The sequence below is a fragment of the Lonchura striata genome, chromosome 6, assembly GCF_046129695.1.
Source record: "Lonchura striata isolate bLonStr1 chromosome 6, bLonStr1.mat, whole genome shotgun sequence".
NCBI classification, from domain to species: domain Eukaryota; kingdom Metazoa; phylum Chordata; class Aves; order Passeriformes; family Estrildidae; genus Lonchura; species Lonchura striata.
The window spans coordinates 28,720,883-28,746,773 of NC_134608.1; the positions used below are offsets into that span (position 1 = coordinate 28,720,883).

General features: G+C 33.9%; 1 protein-coding gene across 2 annotated transcripts in view; it reads left to right on the forward strand.

The window, feature by feature from the left end:
* Nucleotides 1–25,891, forward strand: part of NOVA1 (NOVA alternative splicing regulator 1) — a 142,823-nt gene that overhangs the window by 88,335 nt on the left and 28,597 nt on the right. For both annotated transcript variants that reach the window (XM_021539320.3, XM_021539319.3), the window contains exon 3: nt 18,467–18,633. In XM_021539320.3, coding sequence (XP_021394995.1) covers nt 18,467–18,633 — 167 coding nt within the window. The remainder of the gene's footprint in view (nt 1–18,466; nt 18,634–25,891) is intronic.

Genomic DNA, 25,891 nt, shown 5'->3' on the forward strand with positions numbered 1-25,891 from the left:
TTTAGAAAGCTTCTACTTTCTGAAGAAATATATTCCCAATGGAAACATTCCTGGCTTTGTAGTGGTATTAGTAAACTGAGTCCAGCGAGTCTAAATCAAGAGCAGGTTTTTGAAGCCTGTGTTTGTGCATTCAGCCAGACAACACCTATGGTGAATCTCACCTGCTGCCATCGCCTGTTCCCTCTCACCTGCTGCCATCGCCTGCTGTTACTTGACTTTCAAAGGAAGCTAAGGTTGGTGAAACACAATTAAGAGAAGCAAGTTTGATTGACAGATATTTAGGTAAATTCTATAGCTAAAACCTTACTTTATTTTGTAAAGTTTAATCTTTATTTTCGAAGAAGGAGCTAGAATTTTCAGCTTCAAGGTGTTGGTTATGCTTACATTTCTGTTAGCATAAGCAATGATTTAATAAAATAAGATACTTTATTATCAATTATTTTCCTTTCTTCCTTTCTTCCCTTCCTATGTTTTTCAACTATTTTTTTTTCTCCTGATTACAGGCCATAGTTGCAAAGCAGTGGGTGGCAGTCATAACTTCATAGGTTTCTGTAGCTGAGCTGCCTGCTGATACAATTCCCAGCTTGAAAATTAGCTGTGGAATTTGACCATTTGGAACAGGTTTTTACAAATTCAAGATTTTATGGAGATAGTCTTAGCTTTTTTAGCTCAGTCAAGGGCCTGTGGGATTAAGGACTAGGTGAGAATTGTGAAAAATTTAATCCCAAGGACTAACGTGGGATGCAATTTTTCACAGTTCTTACTTGCCACACCCATAATTTAGTTTATTTTGTGTCTTACAGTATTACTTCAATATTTTCTGTGCGTTTTTCAACTGAGACTGCCTGTAACTTGAAATTTGTGGCCAAGATTCAATTATCTTCATTATCTTTTCACCTACTTTGTTATTTATGTTCTTTTTCTTAACAGGAACATAAAACATGACTGAGTCAAGTATCTGTTTGTTACCATCACCTGTGAACTCTGCTTTTCATCTACCTATGTTTCAGTTTGAACTGCAAAAATATGAATTGCATTTTAGCATTTCTCCCTATTACTTATACAACTAGGTCTTGGCTTTGCCTGTGTCAAAAGTTCTTAAAATACCTAGTTTAGGATTGTCTGAAGTACTTGAAGTACATAAGACACAAATAGGTATTGTGACAAATGCTGGTGAAGGAAAAGCAAGTCCTAAATGACTGCCATGGGGAGTTAATAGACTGAGTCAGAAAGTAAAATTCTTGAATATCCCTTCTGAGGATTCGTTACAGAAAAAAAAATGGTTCTAGTTATGATGTCACTCATTCTGTTATAAGACCCAGAATATTATCTTGAAGTAGCTGGCAGATAACTAAATCTGAATTTTATTATAATATGATTTTAATAATTAATGCAGCAATCAATAGAGTATACTTTCAGAGAGATGATTGATTGAAGTATCCTTTAATTGCACCCTTTAATTAGAATTGATGGCTCACCACCCTAGTTCTTGTCTATTATATTAATAATTACAAAATTGATTTGCTTCCATTTAAATTTTGATCCAGTGAGGAGCTGTGTGGCTCAAATTCACATCCTTGCAAATGAAGGTGACTTCCTGACAGAGATGATATGGCATTGCCTCTTATTTATATGCATGAAAATATGTGCATGTAAACTATAGTTGTTAACATAATTCTGTTTAATCATGTCCTATCCAATTATTTATTTTAGGCAGAGTGAAGGAGCAGTGGCAACTACTGGGCTATTTTACTTCTATATTTGCCCTTTTGTTGTTATGTAAAATATTTCTTAGGTAGAGACAATGACAGTGGAGCTTTATAGTGGTAGTTGCTGGAATGTCTGGTGGTTGACACAAAAACACTTGACCTATTAGCATTATCAAATATTTGTTGTTGGTTTTTTGAATTGTTTTTCTTCTATCTCTCTGTATATGTTTTTATGAGGCCATTCATCTTAAATATTTTTAAAAATGTAGCTAGAGACAGCTTTTTTTTTCCCTTACAAAATATTTCTAGAGAGGTGTGTATGTATACACACATATGTAAAGAATATAAAAATAAAGTTAAAAATTCTATAAAATTATACTTTAAAATCATCTTTTCTGATGGACAAAACAATGCCTTACATTCATCATTTTTATTTTTGATTGGCCTACTTTCTTTTTGCCGTCCATGTGCTTTAATAAATCTCCAAGGTCTAAAGAATATAGTGTTCTTTTTCTGAGACTGAAAAAAAGTCCAAACCAAATAAACTGTCTGAATCCTTTGTGGTGGATTTCCAGCAAACTGTAATTCACTCTACTTTTCTATATCTTCCAGGTGACCTGTCAGATGAGAGACCATAGTGTTGATTAGAAAAGTTAGTGTTACCTTGCATAGAGATACTGTAAGAAAAAAATTGTTCTGAATCCTTGCTGTCTTAGACCAGTGATGTCTGTGTATATTCCAGCTTATGATTATAATACAGTGGTTTTTCTTTTGAATAAAATATCTTTGTCTTCTGTGTGAAAAAGATACTGAACTTTTCCCAGAGAGAAAGCTGGTCTCATTGGTGATATTTTATAAATTCTTGGGGTTTGTCCTTCTGGATTTCCTGTAGGCTGCTTTACTTTATCACAATTCTTCAGCCATACCACTACTTAGAACTTATTCCTTAAGCATTTGAATATGAGCTGTCTTAGGAGATATTATTGAGTAATGGATGGAAAAGCCTTGATTATTTCAAGCTGCATTTTCATGTTCATATAAAGCACAGAAAGCAGAGGAAGAGCTTTTTTTTTTTTGCTTCCTTTCTGATTGGTTATCACTTTGGACACCTGAGATGCACATTTCCTGGGAGCTTCTCATGACTTGCATGGCAGGTAAATCTGTATTAGATAGTTGGGCAGGGTTCAAATTCCTGGTTGAGAGCAATGACCTCTAATCACCACTAGCACGTGAAATTTCTGCATGTTGCAATTTCTTACCAAGTCCTTCACTCTGACAGAAGTCAGGTGATGTTTGGCAATTTCTGGAATGAGCATCAGTGCTGTAGACATTTATAAGCTACCACTATACCCACTTTGTAGTGCCTGCATCAGGGAATTATCTTGAGGGGGTTTCCTGTCAGATATTTGATTTAGTCAACTTGGAAAGAAATGCACTTGTACTAGGACAAAGTGATAAAATTTATTGGGGAAAATAAAATTGACATCAATGAACTCTGAAGCAAACTGACTTGCATTGTGGCATTTGAAGTTTTACATGTTAACATTAATAAAAAAGATATAATTCTTTTTCAGAATTTATAACTATGTGGTTCTAGATATACATCAGGAAAGGACAAGGTTGAAGCATCCATTTTAAGCTTATATTTCTTTTGAATACATACCATGCAAAATTGTCTTCAATAATGTGAGCAATACCTACCTCTAAAAAAAATAGTATGTCTTGTTAAAATTTTGGGAGGTACATTATCTTTAAGTAACTATATTTTGAATTGTATGTGCTAGAGGTTGGGATATAACAAATTAAGAAATACAGCTCTTAGGCATCCAGCTCCTAATGCTGTCTTAATACTTGTGAATCTTTAATTCACAGTATTTCTCACTATCATTTAAGTAAAATATAGGCATATATTTTACTTAACCGATAGTGAGAAAGCAGTTTTCTTGTTGCTTGCTCATCAATGTAAATAGATGTACAAAAAATAGGTGTCTTTCCAGTTGTATTTCACTCTGATTTTGACCACCGTTGTAGAGAACTTTTGCAGAAAATGGAGAGATCGGAGAAGCATACTAAGAATAGAAAATCCTACCCTACCCTAGATCATAAATTCTCACCTACTTGAGTTTGTGGCATCTACAGCAACCCAAGTCATGTGGATTTAGATGTTGCACTGTTATGGTGCCATTTTAATTAACCAACAGCTTATACCACACTCCTTTCTAGTCTTTGTACTTTTATTTGCATTTTATGTCTCTCTGGTGCTACTGAAGGTAGTCCCCAGTGTGTCTGCAAGGAAAAGGTGAAATTGCATTTGAAAGGAGCCTATCTGCTTGGAAAACTTTGTCATTTTTAGTTGCATTTCCTTGAGGATTTTTGCTGCAGTTTCATGTAAGTGGCTAGATCTTTAGGAAAAGGAAGGTAGAGCTACTTCTTTGTAGGAAAATAACAAAACCTGGGTGACTGTCTTTTGGGAGGCCTGCCTTGCTTTAGGAAACTGCTGTCTGTTACTAATTATTTTCTTAATTAAGAGAAAAATTTAATGGGATATAGGAGGAGGAATGAAAGAGGAAAACAAGTTTCTTGTCTTAAAGTTTTTGGGCATTTGTAAAGGACTAATATATTGTTGAACCTTATAGTATCCATTGGAGATGAAACTTTCTGTCACAGGCTGTACTCAGGACAAAATATTAAGGAGGGATTAAACAATACTGCTGCTACACACCTAAGGAGATTTCTTGTTACCATCAAGAAAGAGATCCATGGTAATATGATACTATTTCTATCAACCATCTGAAAATACTACTTTCATTAGTATCTACTGATGATCTTGACAGTGCTCTCTCTGAGAGCTTACTTGCAAAGCTTTCTATGGTGTTGCCCCTTAATACAGCAGAACTTTAGACTTTAGCCACAGGAATTTAGCTTTGGCACTAATTCAGAGGGTTTCTAGACTCCATTATGATCAGCCCTTTGCACCCTGGATTACTGTCCTAATCTTATAGAATAGAATATTTTATTTGAAAAAGTAACTCGTAACACAGGTGCACAGCTGTCCTGTCATGTCAGTTAAAAAATTACATTTCACAGAAGCACAGAACAAGGCAGTTTGGAAGAGACCACAATGGGTCATCCTAGGGCACATGGCACAGGATTGCATCCAGATGGTCCTTGAATGTCTCCAGTGAGGGAGTCTCCACAACCTCTCAGGACAAGCTGTTCCAGTGCTCAGTCACCCTCACAGTAAAGATGTTCTTCCTCACATTCAGGTGAAACTTTCTGTGCATATTTCTTCCTATTACCTCTGGTCCAATTACTTATCACCACCAAGAGGAGCCTGGATCCATCCTCTGACAGTCTCCCTTCAGATACTGATAGACATTGATGAGGTCCCCTCTCAGTCATCTCTTCTTGAGGCTGAACAGGCCCAGCTCCCTCAGTCTTTCCCTGTAAAAGAGATTCTCCAGATCTTTGATCAATGTTGACCCTTTAATATGTTGTTATCTGTAGATGTCAACAGATATGTAGATTTCATATGTTGATAAAGTCATCTACTTTGTTTATAGCTTTATTTTTTTAGGGTATTTCTATAAGACCAGTGAATAACACTACTTAATAATTATTTGGTTCAATGATAGGAGAAGTTTCATTTAAATAAATTGTGCTAGCAGTGTTGAATTGCACCTGGGTGAATGTAGGATAAAATTTATAATGCCAACTTCAAAAGATTCTTGAGTGGGTCATGGTTGATGATATATTATAATTATGTATGTGAGAAGGAAACATTACAATAATAATCAAATACTGATACTTAATCTGCAATTCTAACATGGTGCAAGCTCAGGTGGAATGCTCTGTAAAATTGGTTTAGTTTGATTTTAAACTTGGAGAAAACTTAATGAGTAAAAATAATTCTCAGAAAAAAAAAACACTGATTCTGTTATAATTTAATAATTTTAAAAGTTTGGGAAAGTGGCTTTTCAAATTTAATCTTCAAACTTCTGTATCTGTGATGATTGCTTATAAATGAACAGCTGCATCTTCGTTGCCACAGGCTTAAATTACGGTCCCAAAGTCCCATAGGTTTTGAATTCCGTAGCACATTAACAAGAAACATACAAATATAGAAAGGCTCATATTCTAAAACTGAGCACAATACATGTAATATTCATGATTAGTAAGCCAAACAAAATACAGCATTACACCAAATGCTGCAGTGAAAAACAGTGTAGAAATTAAAAAGAACTAAATAACTAGGTTCATCATAATCAACAGTCATGTGGTATGTTTCTCACGTATCTTTTATTTGAAAACTTATATTTAATGTCATCTGCATATCTCATAATTTCATTATTCCATCTAAAATAGTAGCCATTGTTTAAGGAGTTTTTTTCTCTTTCTTGTTCAATTTGGTATTCATCTATTAAATAATTTTTTCTTTACTTTGTCATGCATAAGTACTTCAGTTATCAGTTGCTGTCTTTTTTCCTGTTGCTTCAATCATTTAACCATATCTAGAACCCTACAGTCTTTAGTATGTTTTCTTAGGAGAGGTACAAAAAGCTGGGAACAATTCAGGGATTGAGAGCTATTGAGTGCTATAATTATGAGAATTATGATCTCATAATTTTTCCTACTTGAATATAACTGTCATGAATACAATTCAGAATCATCTTGATATCAGAATGTAAGTATCATGGCACAAAAAATTCCACCACGTGTTCTGAGGAGGAAATGCAAATTCAGTAAAAGTAAATATCCATTTTTTACAGTTGACACAGTATAGTTGCTCAGTACTCAGGAAGAATTAGAGTTGCAAGAGTTCATTTAAGGACCTTTGTTGTTTTTGGGTTTTTTTTCATAAATATATTTTTAAAGGCACCATTTGTGACTGTAAGGAAAGTTCACCCACTTCATTGAAAGACAAAGTTCAAAATGTACCAACCCTAGTTTATCAAAAACCTACAAAAGGGCTAAATAGACAAATGCATAATAATTGAATTTTGATTTTTACTTAATATATGCATATATTATTGCTTGTGAATAATGATTAAGACAATTTTAAACAAAACACTTGATTTGTTTGATCAGTCTCAGTGTTACCTTGCCTGATGTTTTTGTGAAGCAACATTGGACCCTTTATAAACATGACCAGCATTTGACAAAGAGATGAACTTCACTCAGATAAAAAAATTCTTACATCCATTTAAAAGATTAGCATCTTTGGATTGGAGAATGATGCTGTGAAATCCTCTACTAAAGGAAGAAATTCCTTTATGCCTGTATTTCCTGTCCACGGACATCTTTGGGAAAAGCTTCTGTCAGAGACTATATCTTCCTACCTTAAAAAAAAATGCAAATCTGTAGGGAAACAGTCTTTATTAATTCCAGCTTCATGAAATTACTTGGCTTTTTGTTGTGATTCTGATCTTGCTTTTTCCTACAAAAAAAAAAAATTAAAACTGCATTTTGTATCATGCAAGAATAAACAATCCATGGATTAAATGGTTTGAGAGAAGATTAAAAAATCTAATTAGGCTGATAAATTCTTTTTCAAATGGGCAAAAACAATTTCCTTGACTTAAAACAAATCTCATGAATGATCAAAGAATAAGGATTCTCCTGTGTTTGGGTTTTCCCCCATTTTAGAATGTATTAGTCCATCATTAAGGTATTATACATGTTTTACAATAGTCCATGTTTTTTAGAAATCTAAAAATTATTTCAGAATGAATAGCAATTTCATTTCTCTTTTGGGCTGGTTTGTTAGTTTTGAGGAGAGAAATATAAAATTAGATTTGGAGAAAAACAGGCAGATTTTAAAGTCTGACATAATTCTGACACACTTGGTAAATAACAGCATTAGGAAAATTCTCAGCACTGGTAAAACAGAGGATAGATATGTTGTTATTAATAAAGCTTTTTTCAGTCTGTGCCTTGTTCTGAGTAGGCACAAATTAAAGTTTCAGAAAATAATATTGCTGTGTATAGCTGTGAAATACCATCTCAAAAATTACAAGTTATCACTGGATAGTTTTCACTTGGTTTATTCTTGCTTCTGTTTGTGCTTAGAAACTACTTACTGCAACTTTATTTCTAGACTAGAATAAATGCTTCATGCTGGGCTTTTTCTTTGAAGTAGTATACAAGGCTTCATTTATAGCTGGTCGTACTGGAACCTGTTTTGCTTGAGAGGGTAATTTCTAATGTCCTTTGTATGTATTTGCATCCAGAAACATGTGCTAGACATATTTCAAATACCTGTATCAAAAAAGGCATAAAGCATGGATATGCTTGTATGCAATCATTCTTCTGACCAAAAATTCTTTAATTTAAGAAGTTGAGCTTTATTTTGGGGTATATGTATTTTGTGTATATTTGGGTCAAAATGTATGACTGACTGGTAAGCATTTTGCCTTTGTAATTTATTTGATTTGTGCCAGTTCTCCTCCTGCCTTTTCCTCAACTTTTGCTATTTCCAGTCAGTTCTCCTGTTAAACAATTTAGACAGCTCCTTTGGTGTTAAGTAGTGTTAGTTAGGAGTCATTAAGAATCTTCAACTGTGCCAGTACTTTGGATATACAAAGTTTAAAATTAATCTTCCCATTCCATTTATTTTCGTATAACACTTTTAATATTGTGAAAATTTAACTACTTTTCTCTGTTTCCTGTCACTCAAAATGCATTTTTAAAAATGAACATTGTTAGCATTTAAATTGCATTCCAAATCTTAGCAAGCCATCAATACTGTACCTTTTCCACAGAAAAGAAGGTCTTCTCTCCACAAGACACCTTCTTTTTAGATGTGTGAGCATGGCTAGTGAATAATGAAGATCTGAAAGACTCCGCAAGTAATTAAGATTTGAGGGCAAGAAAAAGTAATTATCTTTATAGGTGGCAGGTATTTTTGGGGTAAAAAAAAAAAATAGACAAAGGATTGTTAGGTTCCTCAGGCACATAAATGCTTTATGGAATTTTCACACCCTTGTTCAGCTTAATGTACTTACTGCCATTCCTTGGCTTGCTAATGAATGTGAAAAATTGTACTTTATTTGAATAAATGATGCCATCTGAGCCTGTCACAATAATATTTAAAAAGCATATCAGAGCACTACCACCCACTTTGATGCTGTTATTTCTAGGGATAAGAGATCATAAGTTTTTATGAGCATAAAAACTCTTTAATAATCCAGTTCTTGCTGGCCAATGTGATCCTGCTGCAGGAGTGCCTATCTCAAAGGCTCTAAATCCTGTAGTACCAGATGGTTTAGGATCTTTGGAAGAGTGTCAGTATTTGTGTCTTCCCTGAGCAGAATTAATAAGCTTCAACTTCTTTCCTGTAACAAGGGAGAAGTTCTGCAGCTGGAGGAAAGGGGAAGAGCAGAGGGATGGTGACTGCACCCTCCCTCCTCCCCATCCCCAACACATGTACCTGCAGTGCTCCTCTGCTGCTGTCTTAAAGAAGCTTTATGAGCATTCCTGGTTCAGTGTTAGAGAAGGGAACAGACTTAAAAGATTGTTGAGAGAAGGCACATCTTTGGTATAGAATTCATGCAGGTAGTTAACACAGATTAGGTACCATTCTTGAAGTTCACATTCTTCATTTTTAAATCTGCTGCCATCCTATAAAAATGAGCTCTCAAGCAAATAGAGAAAGGAGACCATTTCACATGTATTTGTATCTGTAGAGAGTCTGATTTTTAGATGTGAACTTGTCTTTTGTTGCCTATTGAGGAGAAGAACCGGTGAGGTTCTTAATTCTGTAACGTTTCTCTTGTGTTACTGCACAGCAGGGCCATGGAGGAGTATCTGAGCACCAGTAACTTACTCAGATTAATTAGAAATTCCAGCCCATGAGGTGATTCTTGAAAAGCAGCTGTGGAAAAACTCTTATGCCTTGGAGTCCTTTGAGATGCAGATTTCTTCCTTCAAATCCAATAATAAAAACAACAAATACATTGAAATCTTGTACCATTTGTATAAACATTAAATTATTGCGTTATTCTTTTGAATAGTTGAAAATACTCACAAAATGACTGGCCTTTACAAAAGGCTCCTGTCTGGCTCAATCAGTACTGGCAAGAGATCTTTTGTTCACTTCATCTGATTCTCATTGGTACTGAACTTCCCAGGGCCATTATATCTACCTTGGCTATTTTAAAAGTAATTTTGTACAAGAATGAAAATAGTTCAGCAAATACCTTTGAAGCAGGAATTTTTGAGTGCTTAGGAAAAAAGAATATGTAGCTATAAAAATAGAGAAAGAGCAACTGTCATCCAGTGCAAAAAGTTGTGAAAGAGTTCTATTTAGAAACAGTTCTGCCTACATAACATTTTTTACTCCTTTTTGTTGTAGGCATATGATATGACAAAATATTTATGAATTTATATAAATCTTCTGGTGGGCAGAAATGAATGTGACATTGGTTTTTGAGGAAAATATCTCTTTATTAAACTTCAATTTACCTCTTACACCACCAAAATAAATTTACATAATGCTTTATTCCTATACCCAGGATATGTTTTTAATGTTGCTATAGTAATTATTATAATTTTAGCAAGAAGAGTAATTCATTATTTATGTTGTATAAATAGGAAAGCAGTGTTGTGTTATGTGTGTATGTAGTGAGCCTTTAAGGAGCCCTCTGTCTTGTCTAAACTAATAGCTAAAGTTCCTTGTATAATTAAGTGTGAGAACTTCTTATCTTTTTGGGATGATTCCATCTAAAGGTAGATGGGATGCACTGTTCGTGGACATCCATGTCTTTCTTAACTGGCTACATTGGTTAAGGACAAATTCTAGAAAACTAAATTTAAGGGAGATTGTCATTCATAGAAAAATCAGCAGGACATGCTATAGAAGCGTTGCAGTCTGGTGATCAGGAAGGAGGTGGGAAGACAAAGAAAAAGAAGCATGACATACCAAATGCTTGAGCAGTAATCAGAAACTCTTCTTACCTTCTTAACATATAAACTCTGAAATAGAGTCTACTGCTGGGGAGCTATGGATTTAATGAAAAATACAGCACATAAAATCTACTATGAGCAGAACATGGAATTAGACTAGCACTTAGAGATGAAAAAAGCAGCTAGATACAAAAAGAATGTGGTTTGTGTTTGTATGGGTCTATTCTGAATGTATGCTATAATGGCTGCATCCCGACAGGAGCTCATCCTGGTTTTGATAGAACACTCTTAGTCTGAAAGCAAAGGGTGTGGGTATCTTTGTCTCTCTCCTCATATTTCTGAACTACTATGCAGAATAGTTCTAATGATGCAGTTGCTATAGCACGTTTCTTTACTTTTTATTCCTTCCTGGAAGTATGCTTGCCTCTTAATGTCTGCCTTGAATGCTATAGATAAAGGTGATTTCTGGCAGGATCATGACTTAATTAAAAAAACATTCATTAGTAATAAGCAGACTCTCAAAACACTATGTTCCCCTGGTCACTGTCAGTGTTTACCTGCAATATATGGGAAAAAATATACATGCAGTCACAGATATTTTAATAAAATTTCTAATCTAAACTTTGAGTATGACTCATTTACCTGAAGTTTGGTATTAGCTTCTTCTAAACAAATAAGTGTCAATGGTTGTATTATGTGATTTGATTTATTGAGCAGCTCAGCTTATTCAGGGGGATTTTCCAAAGCTTTTTACATGTTTTAAAACTATGGAACTTGAGAAATATTTTTAAGGAGAAAAGGTCCTTGGTGATTTCAGCTGTTACCACTCTAAATTAAAATGTATCAGTTCCTACAATTTTTCAGAGTACCTATTTTACTGTTTAAATGGGTGGGTTTTTCCTTTTGGTTTGGTAATTGTACATGTAGGAGGCATTATGAACAAAGGTTCATATTACTATAGCATAGTATAAAAGCAGTAATTGTCAACTGAACAGCACTTTGCAGGCAAAAATAGTCTCACACTCTTTTGTGAATAAAAAAATAATTCCAGATATGTTGGAAAACATGTGATATTTCTTTTATTTCTATTCTATGGTCCCCTTCTAAAAATAAGGTCAGTTATTTTCTTTTCTCTAGCCAATATGGTCTTCTGGTAGTATTGTGTGTGCTTGGTTTTAATGAGTTTGAAAGCTTTACTTATCGTTTATTTTCAGATTCTCACAAAATTCCACTACTGGACTTTTAATAAATGTTTACTTATTTAGATGGTTACTGATAGGGAAAAAATAGTTACTCTGTGCAATATTCCAGGCACTGATAATCTAAAAAAATACATGAATAATCAAGTTGTTATATTCTGTTTTTACAAAGCATCATAATGGTGAGCCCATTTCCTTTTGAAAAAGAAGCATATTGAACCATCAACCATTTTACCACTGTTAAGGATAATCAAAGTAGATTTCTTTTTGTTAGAAGAGAGTACCATGCAATTTAGGACTCATCAAAAGTCATGTGATTGTTTGGGTTTTTTTTGTTAAAAAATTGATTTTACATCAATCATGTAAATAGCAATGATTAAATTAATTTATTTTGTATTTTGTTTAAATTCTATGTTTTATAGTCTCATTTCTTATTATAAATATTATGATAAACTCAGGTGGGTTTTGATTAAACAGTAGTTCATTTGTTATAGATAATTTTACAAATAATATATTAAGACAAAAATTCCCACAAAATTAATAAAAGTATAGTGCTTCTGTCCATGGTTTGAGAGCTTTCTTATTTCCAGTGCTTTTGTTGTCCAGCAACATGCTTTTCCAAAGCATAATTAGAGTATGTTCAATTTCATTGCAGCCATTTGGGCATCAATTTGTACACATACTTTCTCTGTGAGTGTTTCTTATCTAAGTAACACTCCTACATAAAACCATAGAAAGAAAAAAAATCTCTGGCCTTTTCCTTTGGTTTTGGAGACATTTACCACCTTTTGCAGTGGAATCTTTATTTTTTATGAATAACGCTTAAACAAACTAGTTGCAATCCTGTCTCTTAACACATGAGAGTATAGTAATAATAGTAATTCTTCATTTGCCTTTATGTAACTACATTTCTAGGAAATCATTATCAAAGCGATAGCTGATACATAACAAAACAGTTTATATTCAAGGGATTGTTTGCTTTGTAAGATGACTCATCATCTCTTCTAAACCTTTAATATGATGAGGTTTGAGGTTTTTTTTTTAATTCCATGCTTTCTGTCTCACATGGGAATAATCTGTTTCTTTAGTCACAACTGCATCAAACCTAGATTCATGTGATTCAGCCTTGTGACCAAATCACAACGGATTGTAAAACTTTTTTTCCTATAACTCAGAGGATTCATACATTTCATAAGTCTTGCAAAAATTTTAAACTTGATCCATTTCAATATCTGAGTTCTAGTGAAAGCTGTCACCTATTCACTCACAGTACAATAAATTGGTATATATGTGGGTATGAATAAGTATGTACACACATATGTGCACGGCTGTCCACATGTCATACCTAAAAGTTGTGTTATCCACGTGAGTTCAATGGTCAAGTTCTTCTGCTAAGGGTGGTAAGGCTTCCTGTGAACACACCCTTATTTGTGTATGTCCTGAGCAAGCAGCTCCAACGTTGCTTTGTTTGGATGAAAACAAGAGCAGGATGTCAATGCCCTGGAATTTCAACCAACCCTCGTTTCCCCTTTCAGTTTGGGAGGTCCAGAATCATCAGGCTTTTCTTTGAGAGATGCCTTCCTGTCAGTGAGAAATATGCGTAGAGAGTCTGTGTTCAGCCCAGTTAATTCTCTGTCAAGAAACAAGGTAAAAAGAATAGGGGAGAGAGATAGGAACTGAAGAACAAAACTGTCCAGTTGAGATTTCTGTAACACTTCACATATCTGTGGGATGTTCTTATATGTTGCATTTAAGACTGTCCATTTTATCATTTATGTGACAAAGGTTTGTTGTTTTGTTTTTTTTTTTTTTACATCTGTTGAAGACCTTATGAGATACTTCTAATGCATTTGAATAAAAAAACATTTTTATTTTATGACTTTCATTTTCTGAGGCTTTATACAAATGAGCAGTGGAAGTGTTATATCCAAGAAAGAGTTTGTCAGAATTTCATGTTAAGCAAGTTACTGACAATTTTTAGTTTGCTTGGGAATAGTGTCAAAGCACAGTCCTATTTTACCAAGGGGTTTGCAAGATAAGTTTTTGGCTGAGTGAGTCTCTGTGGTGTGCTATAGAATCCTACTCTAACAGCCAGTTGATCATGGGTCACAAAAATACATGTATGGGATATTTGGTTTAGTAGAGTGCTGTGCTGGGAATTGTCAAACAAAAAGCTTAATGTAAATGAGCAGATGAGAGACTGTAGTGCAGCTTTCACTTAGTTAAGATTTTAGCTTTGGCTTCTCTCACAGGTTCTCCCTTTTAGTATGAAAGAAATTGGCATGGTATACTGGAAAAGTACAAGGAGATTTAATTAGTGGATGTATTGGGATTACCCCGGGCTGCTATTGCATTGTGCTTTTTAGGTTTTGAAATACACTTAAAGATTGATGTAAAAGCCCAGTGTAAAGTTTATAGAGTTACATAGATGCTTGAGATTTCTGAAAGGTACCATGCATTCCCCAAAACATTTCAGCTGAGAAATGCTTCTTATTCTCCAAAGACACAGGAACACATTTAACATTTAGTGAGCATTTCTGTGAAACTCCTACACACTGAATCAGAGTCTTTAAGTAAGCATTTTAAATTTTAGTAGCAACCATGTATAGATGTGTTCCAGTTAAGTACAGAAATGCAAACATCAAAAGCATCAGGATCATTTATCCTGTTGCATGTCCTGCCATTTATTCTAATGGTTGCTTTAAAAGCTGTACCAGTTCTCCAATAAGTAAATAACATTATCAGAGAAAAAAATATGGTCTGTTGTTTGGAAGTTCTTGAAAAAAATAGTGTGGTGTCCAAGGATATTTGCCAGAAGTAAAATTTTAGATAGTTACATGAGGAAAAGTGAGTTCTTAAACTTATTGCAAGCCTGTTTATGCTTTAGTCCTAATTTGCTAGATATCAAAAGAGTCTTTTGTCTATTTTCCTATAAATTGTGTGATGTCTGGAAATGGTATCACTTTCCTCTCTCCCATGGAACTGTAGAGAAAAAAGAAATATTCTATATAATGCTGTGTAAAAAAAAGGGCCCAAAATTCCCCCCTCTAAACTAAACAAAATAAACTAAATAAAAACAGATAAAAGCTTCCTTTTCTATCTGATGGTTTTGCAAATAAATTTTTTTGGTGAGTGAACAGGCAGGGTATTTTTGTGCAGTTAGATTCTGCCTCTTATTTGATAAGAAAACGTTAAAACCCACACATGTGAATTGAATTTGGATATGAGGGGAAAGAAACAACACTGCCCTTGCTGAAAAGTAATTTGAATCTCTTAGGAAAAAACAAAACAAAACAAGTGATTGTAGAAACATCAGCAGCATGGTTTTGGAATTTTTTTTTCCAATTTATAGCCACATGCAAATTTCTATTATGGATTTTGTTATTATTGAACGTATATAAAAGCATTTTTCTGGGTTTATTTAACATGTAGGAATGAAGATCACTTGCTCTACACTTAGCCATTATATGTGTCAAAATTATTCTTCTCTTGTGTATGTTTTGTATCTTCATATATTAAAGGCAGTGTACAATACATGACCCTAGCACATAATTCAGTTGTAAATAATTTTTTAAAAGAGAATAATTTGATACTGTGTATGTTTACACAACATAAATAAGGGTAGTGAGTTTTGGTAGTTTGATTTTCTTTGCCAGCTATTTCAAAAAATAGGTCTGTATTTTAAATACATATTTTGAAAATCATATGACAAAAAGTATATATATACATGGCTGAGCTTTTGTTCACAGAAATGTGAAAAAAGAATTGGATAAAACTGCTAACTGAAAATTATAAACAGTCTGACACTTTAATTCATACACTACAGAGCCTAAAAGCTCTTAAAATGACAGAAATTTCACCAGTGTTAGTGATTTGTAGGTTTATTTTTACTATACAGGTTGGTCATATAGCTGGCAGGATAATTCTTGTAAATTATTGTATTCTGGTATCTGAGTGAGAAGGAATATGACAACATTTTTTCAAAAAGATTAAGACAATTCAAAACTGTATAGGTGTACAATTTCTCCACATTTTTCAACTTTTACATTTTTTGCGTCCATGACTATCAAAGCAAATGTGCAATTTCAGCCTTTAACTCTGCATGAGATGTGTTTTTGCACAATATTATTTTTTCATGGGACAGTGATTTCTGCTGCTGCATCCATACTGAAACGTAGCATGTTCGGTCTGAAGTATTGCATACAGCACAATTTTATTATGCAGCACCTTCTAAAGCAACACAGATGGCAAAACAGCCTTTAGTCACTTGGCGTCAAGTGCACCGAAATTCCTGTTCAGCGCGGAGTGTTTCCCATGCCGTGCGCTCCAGGAGCCGTCCCTGCCGAGCGCTCTCTGGAGCTGGTGGCTGGCCCGTAACCCGAGCCGCGCTCTGTTTGCCCGCGTTGTCTGCAGAGCCGCACGACGCTTGCATTAGCTGCATTGATCAGCCCACCTCGCATCTCATCGTTTAGGAGACAATTAATACAACCTTGTAAAGGCTCCCCAGAGCATTTCCTCGGAGCTGGATTGCTTTACACACAAACCACAGGCCATGTTTGCAAAAGGGGATGGAGCCAAGTAGAAAAAAGGAAAAAGGCACTAAGAAAGCTTTGTCTAGGAACAAGTTTCATTTGCTGTGGTGACTTTCACTCGTGTCAGTCAAACTCCCTTTTTTGAGAGAGCATTTGGGAAAGAAAATTAGTTGGGTTTTTTTTGGCTTCAATATTTTGAAGCTGATTTGTTGAAAAGATGCTGTAAGAGGTCACAAAAATAATTTTAAAAGCTTCCTCTTGAGAAATATGCATTTGATTGGGAGACGTAACTTGCAGTCAAGAGTGTGAACATTCTAATTTTATATTAAGGATTAATAATCTGACATATTTTGAAATATTGGTTGACATGTTTTAATTCTAATTTTAATTATTTTTAAATAACATCTTTTGATAGTCCAAAAAAGAAAAAAAAAAAAGTGTGTTTCTTATTCTTTCTTTTTTGCTGTAGTGTTTCTACCAGTGTTGAATTTCAGTATTGCCTGATACTTAAGATAAAAATCAGATTTTAACTATATGTGAATATGTTATCTTAAGAGCAGGCAAGGCTCTTAGTGTGCTTCTTCATCTTTAGGTAATAAAGTATTTAATATTGAAGATCATCCACAGAAGCAGGTGAAGAGCATCAACTGATAAAACCCAATTATTTTCCTGGAAAATCCTAAGGTTACCGTACTGTTCTCTGTTAAAGTCTATGTTGCACTCTTGTAAGGAGCGTATCTTAAGATGATAAAAGCTGGTTATATAAACATAAAATTGATAGGAAGGGAATTTTATGGGGAAGGTTTCATACCTCTCTGGTACATTAATCTGTCTGATTCCATGCAGGTTGTACAATGGAAATGAGGCCAACCAACATATGGTGAATTTCAGAAATTGTTGTAAACGTATTCGTATTTGCCACATCATTACATTGTCATTTTAATTTTCTTAGGTAGAGTGAATGTGAGAAAAGATTAATTTGTGACCTTATATCAAAAGTATTTACTAGGAGTATATAAATGAAAAATATTATTTTATTTATTTTTGTGGTAATTCCATGGCTCAGTTTTGTTATTTTGCTCCCTCTCTCCATAGTCTTGGAGAAAAATATGCACTGACAGTGAATATATATATATATATTGATATATATTTGCAATAAAATCAGTATTATGGTATTACTATATTTTTAGGAATACACCAGTATCTTGATAGTTCATTTTATAATCATCTTCTGTTAGTAGAACTGTTCTACCAGTATTTGAAGACAAGAGTGAGGTGATGAATATTAAAAAACTGTGTATGTTGGAAGTGTAAAGAATATGTTTTTGAAAGTACGGATTATGTGAAGTTTTAAGGCAGTTTTACTTGAGTTTGCAGGTTGTCCTATGTTGGTATTCCTGCAGAATGAAATTGGAAACTACAATATTCCTTTTTAAGTTGGTTTTGAGGGGTTTGGGGAGTTTTTTTCCAACTTCTGTAAGATCCGGTTTTTCAAGGCAAAACTGATTTTCTGGAACCTATTTAAGTGTTTTAGTATGTGGAATACAGAACATGGATTATTTCAGTGAAGTATCATACTCTTACCCTTAGGATTGATACTGGGAGGTTTTATATTTGTCTAGTAAAGATGTATCAAACTGTAACCTAATATGTAAAATACCCCTTGTTTTTTATACAGTAAAGCCATATAAAATCATCTAAAACCAATCTCATCACAAAAAAAAAAAAAAATCAAGTAAGTATTTTTCCACAATTCTGCATTCATCTTCAGCCATCCTGTAGATGTTTATAAATAAGGAATCGATAGATAAGAACTGATGTGGATTTTTTGTAGCACAAACAGAAAAAATTCATTTTGGAAGAAGGTTATGAGTATTCTGACTGATATTATCCAGGCTGACTTAGAAAGTTAGCGATTGTGGAATCTATACCGATAGTTGTTTAAAATACCTTCAGATCATCAGTATGTTCTCTTTCACAAATCTGTCATTTGTACTTTTAGGGAGGTATCGCTCATTGGTTTTTCAGCATTGCTTTTCAGTGCCATCTTTGTGCCCTAATTGAAGCAGTTTGTGGGACCTTGAAGAATCCACACCATTCAGATGACTCTTGGTATTTGCAGGTACTACGGAGCGGGTGTGTCTGATCCAGGGAACAGTCGAAGCACTAAATGCAGTTCATGGCTTCATCGCAGAGAAGATTCGAGAAATGCCTCAGAATGTGGCCAAGACAGAGCCTGTCAGCATCCTACAGCCTCAGACCACTGTTAACCCAGACCGCATCAAACAAGTGAGTTTTTGCTTGGAAATAGAGAGTCACAGCAGCTACTTAGAAGTCTTAAAGCTTTAGTGCTGGAAGGGGTAAACATAACATGTTCTTTAAGAAAATGTTGTTTTAAACTTTATTAACTTGCTGGTACTCTTTTTTCCTTGTACTTACATGTTCTATGTTTCTCAGCAGTTCTTTTAGACAGTGTTTTATAAATTCCAATGCCATGCTCTAATGTCTTTTCTTCATAAACTTTTCTTTACTGTATAAAGTGATAATAGACCTCTAGGTCTTAGTTAAACATTGCTAAATTTAAATCTTAAATGGTGAACCCTATGTAAATCTTAAGTGTTACTAAAAATAACAGATTAACTGAATGTTCTCTACATTTATGTATATAAATAAAAGAAAAAAGGTAACATCTTTTTTAGACCCTAAATTAGATAATTTAAAGTATTGCCTGTAAGAACTTTAAAAGATAATTTACTTGGGAAGTTTTTTACAATTTCATTTTATGTTATTTTTGAGCATCTTTTTGCCTATTTTTTAATGGTTTCACTCAAAATCTTTGAGTAATGCAAAAACTATTTGCAAGCTGTTACTGCCCTAGTTCTTTATTCTTTGATTTTCCATACAAATTTTAATTTTAAAAATTTTGCTCTGAAAGGACATATGTATCATACAGGATTTAAAGTTATTTTCCATTGCATTGAATGAGAAAAGAATGAAGAAAGAAATGAATGAACATTAGTAAAATTTTGTCTTGTCTGTCTATCCTGTAGAGGAAAGATTTTAGATACTCATCTATCCTATGTGGGAAAAGACTGTTTTGTCCTTCTACACTAGTAAGGTTCAATTTCCTATAGTTTGGTAACTGTGTGCAATTATTTTACTCTGTATACAGTGACATACACAGAATGCTTATATAAAGATGTTTTTCAGCAGGATGAGTTTGGAACAGACTGCTTTAGTTGGATGAAACTGTGCATAAACCATTTATATGATTTCTAATATTTACTACTATTTATTTTTTTCTGTATGCGATAATTTTGCATACGAATTACTCTAGATAATTTAGAAGAAAATACTAAAAAGAAAGCCCCCAATTTTATAAGGTTATAAAGTTTAAAAGTTTCTCAATTATTAGTCATGAAAATGATTATAACTGAAAGAGAGAGAAAAATCTGAGAATTATCTATATTTTGAGTGGATTTTCTGCTGATAAAATATTGGATTTTATGCCAATATTTCTTAATCCAGTGGGACATGAGTGTTCTGTATTGCAATAAAAAGTGTTCTTCCCCTTTTGAAATGAAATGAAGCTAGTTTTTTAGGTAAGTCAGTAAGATCCTGAGAAACCAGATTACAGAGCTCTTTAGTGCAATGCCTAAATAATTACTCTCTTGTGTCTGAAGATGATATATCTTGTTGTCCACACTATTTCTTCAGAAAATGTTGAGGTTGTTTTTATTTTATTTTGGGGGCTTGTTTTTTGATTGGTTGATTGGTTTGCTTTGGTTGTTTCTTTACTTGTTGCTGTTTTTTTTTTTCATTTTTTAATTTTTTTTTTCCTCTTTTTTGAAAGTTTGGTTTGGGGTTTGTTGGTTTAAAATGTTAAGTTCAATTAAATTCTGGAGGGATGGATTAGTGAATGCAGTCACTGCTAATGAAATTAAGACAGACTAAACTACAGTGTATACTAGCTTTGCATCTTAAAATATAAATATATTACTTGTATGCATACAGGTGTATAATACAATGTCAAATATTTGGGGATATGCATGTGCATATGTTAAACAATTTTAACCACAATGAATTGTTTAAATTCTCTTTTAATGAGGCAAATCTGTTCATGATAAATTAATACACTAAATATTGACTCAATCTAAAATTGACTCAAACCTAAAATCCATTATTTTTACCAAGAGATGAAATTGTTAGCTTAGGTCTTAGGTAGAATTTGGAGCAAATGAATCTTTCCTTCAGTGTCAGAGTATACTGTACCTTAGTGAAAGATACAATACCTTGATTTCAAAATTTAGGAGAATAATATTTTCTAAGAGGTTGCTGCGATTTAGAGCTCCAGTGTTCTTATTTTCTTGAGAGCACAAATATGAGAATTTTATTAAAATCATTAGTAAAATTTTTAATACTAGCTATTTTGAGGGTTTTTTAAATAAGTCATATTATTTGTAATTTCTTCTTTTATGCAAAATTTTACATGGTTCTTCCTGTCTTAGCCTCTTGCCCAAGAACACTGGCACACAAAATATTACATTGCAGACTGGAAAAAATTTAAAGTTATCTGAAATAAAAAGTTTGACCTTCATTTAGGAACTGTGAAAATGTTTCAGTCAAAAAGAAGATGTAGTTTTCTCCCCATGAATAAAGATACCAGTGGTTGAAATCTTGCAAAGCCACTCTGTATGAGCATGCAGCTCTCATTTCTCTGTTGGAATTTCTCTGTCTTGGGCTGCTTTATCAACACTCACCCTAGGGAAGGGAGCTAAGAAAGAAAGTTTCTGAGTTTAGAGTCAATGAAGAAAGGCAGTAGGTAAAGCCTTTGCTGACTACTTGAACTTCAGCACTTTCTGTCTTCTGGAAAGGCACGGGACACAGAGAGACTGTCTCTGGCCTAGCAATTCTCCTTACTAATGGAAATCACTATCTGAACATTCTGTCCCTTTAACTTCAGCTTTTCTGCTGCAGAAGATTTGAAAGCAAATCTATGTGCTTCCTTTTGAGCTTTCTCCAGGTATTTTTTTTAAGCCTCTTCTAATGCTTTCGACTTATCAGTGAATGCCAGGGAGTTCTATTCTCCAAGTAGGTCTGATAGATGTTTAATTTGCAAATATTTGTATCTTTTATATCTACACAGCATAGACAATCTCCATGGATGTCAGTCATCTGCTATTTCTATAAGTATCACTGAACAATAACAAACAGGTTCCTATGCCCTTTTTCTTTCCAGAAACTGCTATGAGCATTTAGCCTCCATTTTCTCTATTTATTAATTAGTGTCATACAAACTCTTCCAAACCATAACATAATTCACAGGAACATAAACATGTTTTCATAAGAGACCATGAGCGTCAGCTGTTTAGTCTTTGTAATCAGCATCCAAAGCTTTACATTTCACCTCTAAATTAATAGCAACTCTTATAAACAATGGAAAAGGCTGCTTAAATTGGTTTTATCACCTGCTTCAGAGATTATTACAACTTTTTAGTAGGCTAGTTGAATTCTCCTTCCAGCTTTCAGTTGTAGCAGGTAGCAGATGTTGTAGCAGCCTGTCCAGGAAGCACATGGAAACAGAGATGGCCATGCCAAACTGCATTTTATGGAAGTAAAGAGGACCTATCTTAAAAACAACTGTTCTTCAAGCAGGAGTTTGCACTGTTTGTCCTTCTGAGATCCCTTCCTATCTGAATGATTCTTTGATTCTATGAAATGTTTAAGTCTTTCAAAACATAGAAAAGGATTTAGAATTTCCTCCTTGTAAATCTAGGGTGTAACTTTCATGTATAGAACTTCCAATTGAAGTTTTTATTGGAACCAGTTTCACTTCAGCTTTTTCAGTAGATAATTAATGTCTCATGAGTTAAATTTCTGTTTATTAATCATAGTCTCAGGTATTTTATTCAAAATCTACAAAAGTTATTGTCTGAACACAGACTTGTTATTTCATTTTCCTCTATTGAAAACAACTGCTTTTACTCCAGAAATATTGATCAACAACAAAAAAGAAAACGTAATAATTTTTAAATAAAACCTTTTTATTTCAAATGCCTATATAGAACCTGAGTTTAAGAATACATAGCTGAAAATATTGGCTTAAATGGAGGAGAGGATTGTTGATTTGGATTATGAATTCTTCAGACTCTAAAGGCTCAGTAGACTTCATAGAATCATGGAATGGTTTTAGTTGGAAGTCAAATTAAAGATCATCTAGACCCACCCCCTCTGTCAGAAACACTAAACCAGGTTGTCTTATTCAATCTGGCTTTGAACAGTTCCAAGTATAGATCATCCACAATTTCTCTGGTTAACTTCTTCTAGTGTCTCACCACCATCACAGTAAGGCTTCCCCCTAATATTGAATCTAGATCTACCTGTTTCAGTTTAAAAACCTCATCCCTTGTCCAGTCACTACCCTGCCTGATAAAAAGTCTGTCCCAGTCTTTCCTATAGGCCCCTTTTAAGTGATGAAAGTCTGCTCTGAGATCCTTAAGAAGCTTTCCTGTCTCCAGAATAAGCAATGCCAATTCTCTCAGCCTGTCTTCATAGGACAGGAGCTCCAGTCACCAGTCATCTCTGTGGTCCTACTCTGGGTCTTCTCCAGCAGGTCCATGTTTCTTCTGTCCTGAGAGCCCCAGAGGTGGATGCAGCACTGCAGGTGGAGTCTCACTAGAGCAGAGGGACAGAACCACTTCTCATCCTCCTAGACACACTTCTGGGGCAGCCTAGGGTGCAGTTTGCTTTATGGCCTGCATGTGCACATTGCTGGATTGTATTCATTCTTAAACTACCAATACACTCAGATTCTTCCTTCCTTAAGAAACTTTCATTGGTTTCTTAAAAAACCTGTCCCTTCTGAGAAGACTTTCTTTTCTTTATCATCTGTTGAAGAAAAAAGTCTATCACCTAGATGAATCTTAATAAACTGTAGAATATGAGAAAATTAAAGTTTTCATTTAAACAAAAATTAAGTAGCTTCATAGATTACAGTTTCATCTTTTTATCTAGTTAAAAACTTCTCATAAACTTTTTTCACTTGTGAACAGAGGTGAAAAATTACACCAGTTATCATTCTGCAATGTAGGATAAGATATGCAGAGGTCTTCACAAGTTTCAAGAACAAAAAAAAAGCTACTTAGTTCTGTATGTTGAATCTAGTGGCAAAAGTTTTGTATTCCATAAAAATATGTACTTTATCCTGTCCCTCATGTGCTTAATTCTTCTGGCATATCACTAGTTTTATTTTCTGTTTCATTTCGGCAGTGTTGAATGCAATCTCAATATTTATGAAAAATTTTGTCTATGAATGCAGTCAACTTTGTAGCTGTTAATTAACTCTCTGTGCTTCAAAAGTGGAATGAGAATAGAATATTTTGTTGGGGGGTGAACAGCAGCATTCAACTTCACATAAATTTTCAGTAGTGTTTAGATTCTTCAGAAAATTCTTATGTCCTCTCATACCTTCTGATGGCTTTCCAGTTTTGGTGTATCTTTCTGTATCCCAAAGTATCTCTTCTAGAAGGAATCTTAAGCCTATATCTTATAGGATTTCTCATGGCTGTGCCTAGTTACATACTTCAGTTTACTGTTATTTCTGTATAACAGCACCAGGTCTTGTAGAGGTTCTCTGTGTTACTGTGACAAGTTTTGATGAAAGAGGAGGTCCTCATTCTTTTTTGTCCCTTTTTCTGTAATAGTAATTCTAAATTGTTCATTTCATCCAGAGTTGCTCTGGTGATCTGAATGGAACCTGGTGGTTTGCTTCAAGATTTTTATCCCATCTTGTCTTTGACAAAACATGAGATAATCTTTCTTCACGATCATACTTAACCATACTTATTTCCTTTCTCAAAGTCAGGTTCCCAAGAGTTCAGATGAATTACCTCTTATCCTTTTTGTATTTCTCTATGTATTTTTCCCTATGCCCTGTCTCTACTTCCACTCAAAAGCAAAACCAAATGCAAAGAGGCTGACATGAAATAAAAATTTATTTTATGTGTTCTTTACAGAAATTAAAAGTTAGGAAGAAAATATATAGATCACTGAAGTCATCAAAGTAGCCTTTTTACAGTCTGAATTGTAAGCAAATTATTAATCCTTGATTATTTCTTTATCCAAAGTATATTTTTTGAAATGTGTTTTGTATTTATATGGTCATCTTCAATATAAGAACCTTTTAGAAAAGTTGCAGACTAAAGGAGATCACAGTAGATGTGAAGAAAACTCTCTTTTTAGCAAAGCAGCAGTCTGTTAAGAAAGGCTTTTGTCTGAGAGTGTTGGAAGTCAAGTAAGGCAGTCTTGTAGGTTGTTCAGAAAAGTGGGGCCTTGCAGTTTTCTCTGTTTCTCATTTTAACTGCAGGTCTTAAACTGTTTAATACAATTTTTTTTAAAGATAACACCTTTTCCTAAAGTGCATTAAAATATTGACTTAAGCAAATTAGTTTTATCACAGTAATTTCAGTGATTAAAAGCAGCAATATTAATATATGCAGGATTGAAACTCAGTATTAGGTTAGTCTTAATAGTTATTTATTACAGGTAATGTTATTTCCAAGATTTCCTTTGTTTGACAAGCTCTGTAGCGAGAAACTAGAAAATGGTAAGCTGTAAATACAGTCTCACCTTAACATTTAAATGATGTTTTTTCTATGCTTTCATATCTGTAACCCTGTTTCAAATAATATTTCATTTTCTGCCTTTTCTTTCTAGTCCTAAATATATAAATGTATTATTAAGTACTGAGAGTTAATTGTCTCAGTACAATTTTATTATTTATTACCCATGGTGTAAGTGTTGAAATTTCATTAGTGTAAATATGTGTATAAGGGTGTCATACTAATCAAAAGAGGACTCGGAGACCTTTTGAAACACCATGCAGATGGACTGTATGGAATCTATAATCCCATGGTACATCTATATCTTCACTCTGTTAATCAAAAAATATCAAGAATGGAAGTGCAGTGATTTGACCATATTTCTGCACACCTTTTAGTGTGTTGTGCTCCCTGAGAGAAGTCTCCCCCAGTAAAAGTGGTGTTTGAGCACAAAAAAGTAGCAGTATTTTCTTGGACTTTCAGAAGATGCTGCAACTCAAGTATGACTGAAACAAATTTTTTTTTCTAAAATTAGGCTCCTTTTTAAATACTTAAAATATATGTTCTCAAACACATGTTCTAGAAGGGTAAAGTTGGAACAAACACACTGTAATCTGTAATTCATTGTCCCATAAGTAGTAGGGAAGGTAATAATACTTAAGAAAATAGAGAAGTTTAATTTCATCATGGCTTAGATTATACTATTCAAGAAACACCTTAAAAAACCCTCTATGAGTTTTAGAAGTGGTGTGCGGTAGAAATTCTATTTTTTTTTTCTATAAAATTGTCAGTAGCCAACCTGCACTTTCAGGAAATCCTCAATTACTGTATGGAAGTAGCAGACTCAAAAATTGAAATTTGTAATGTAAATTCATCTTACAATTTCTAACCTATTTATACATCTTATTTTCAGAAGCCTAACTACTAAATATGAGTGCTTGCCTAAT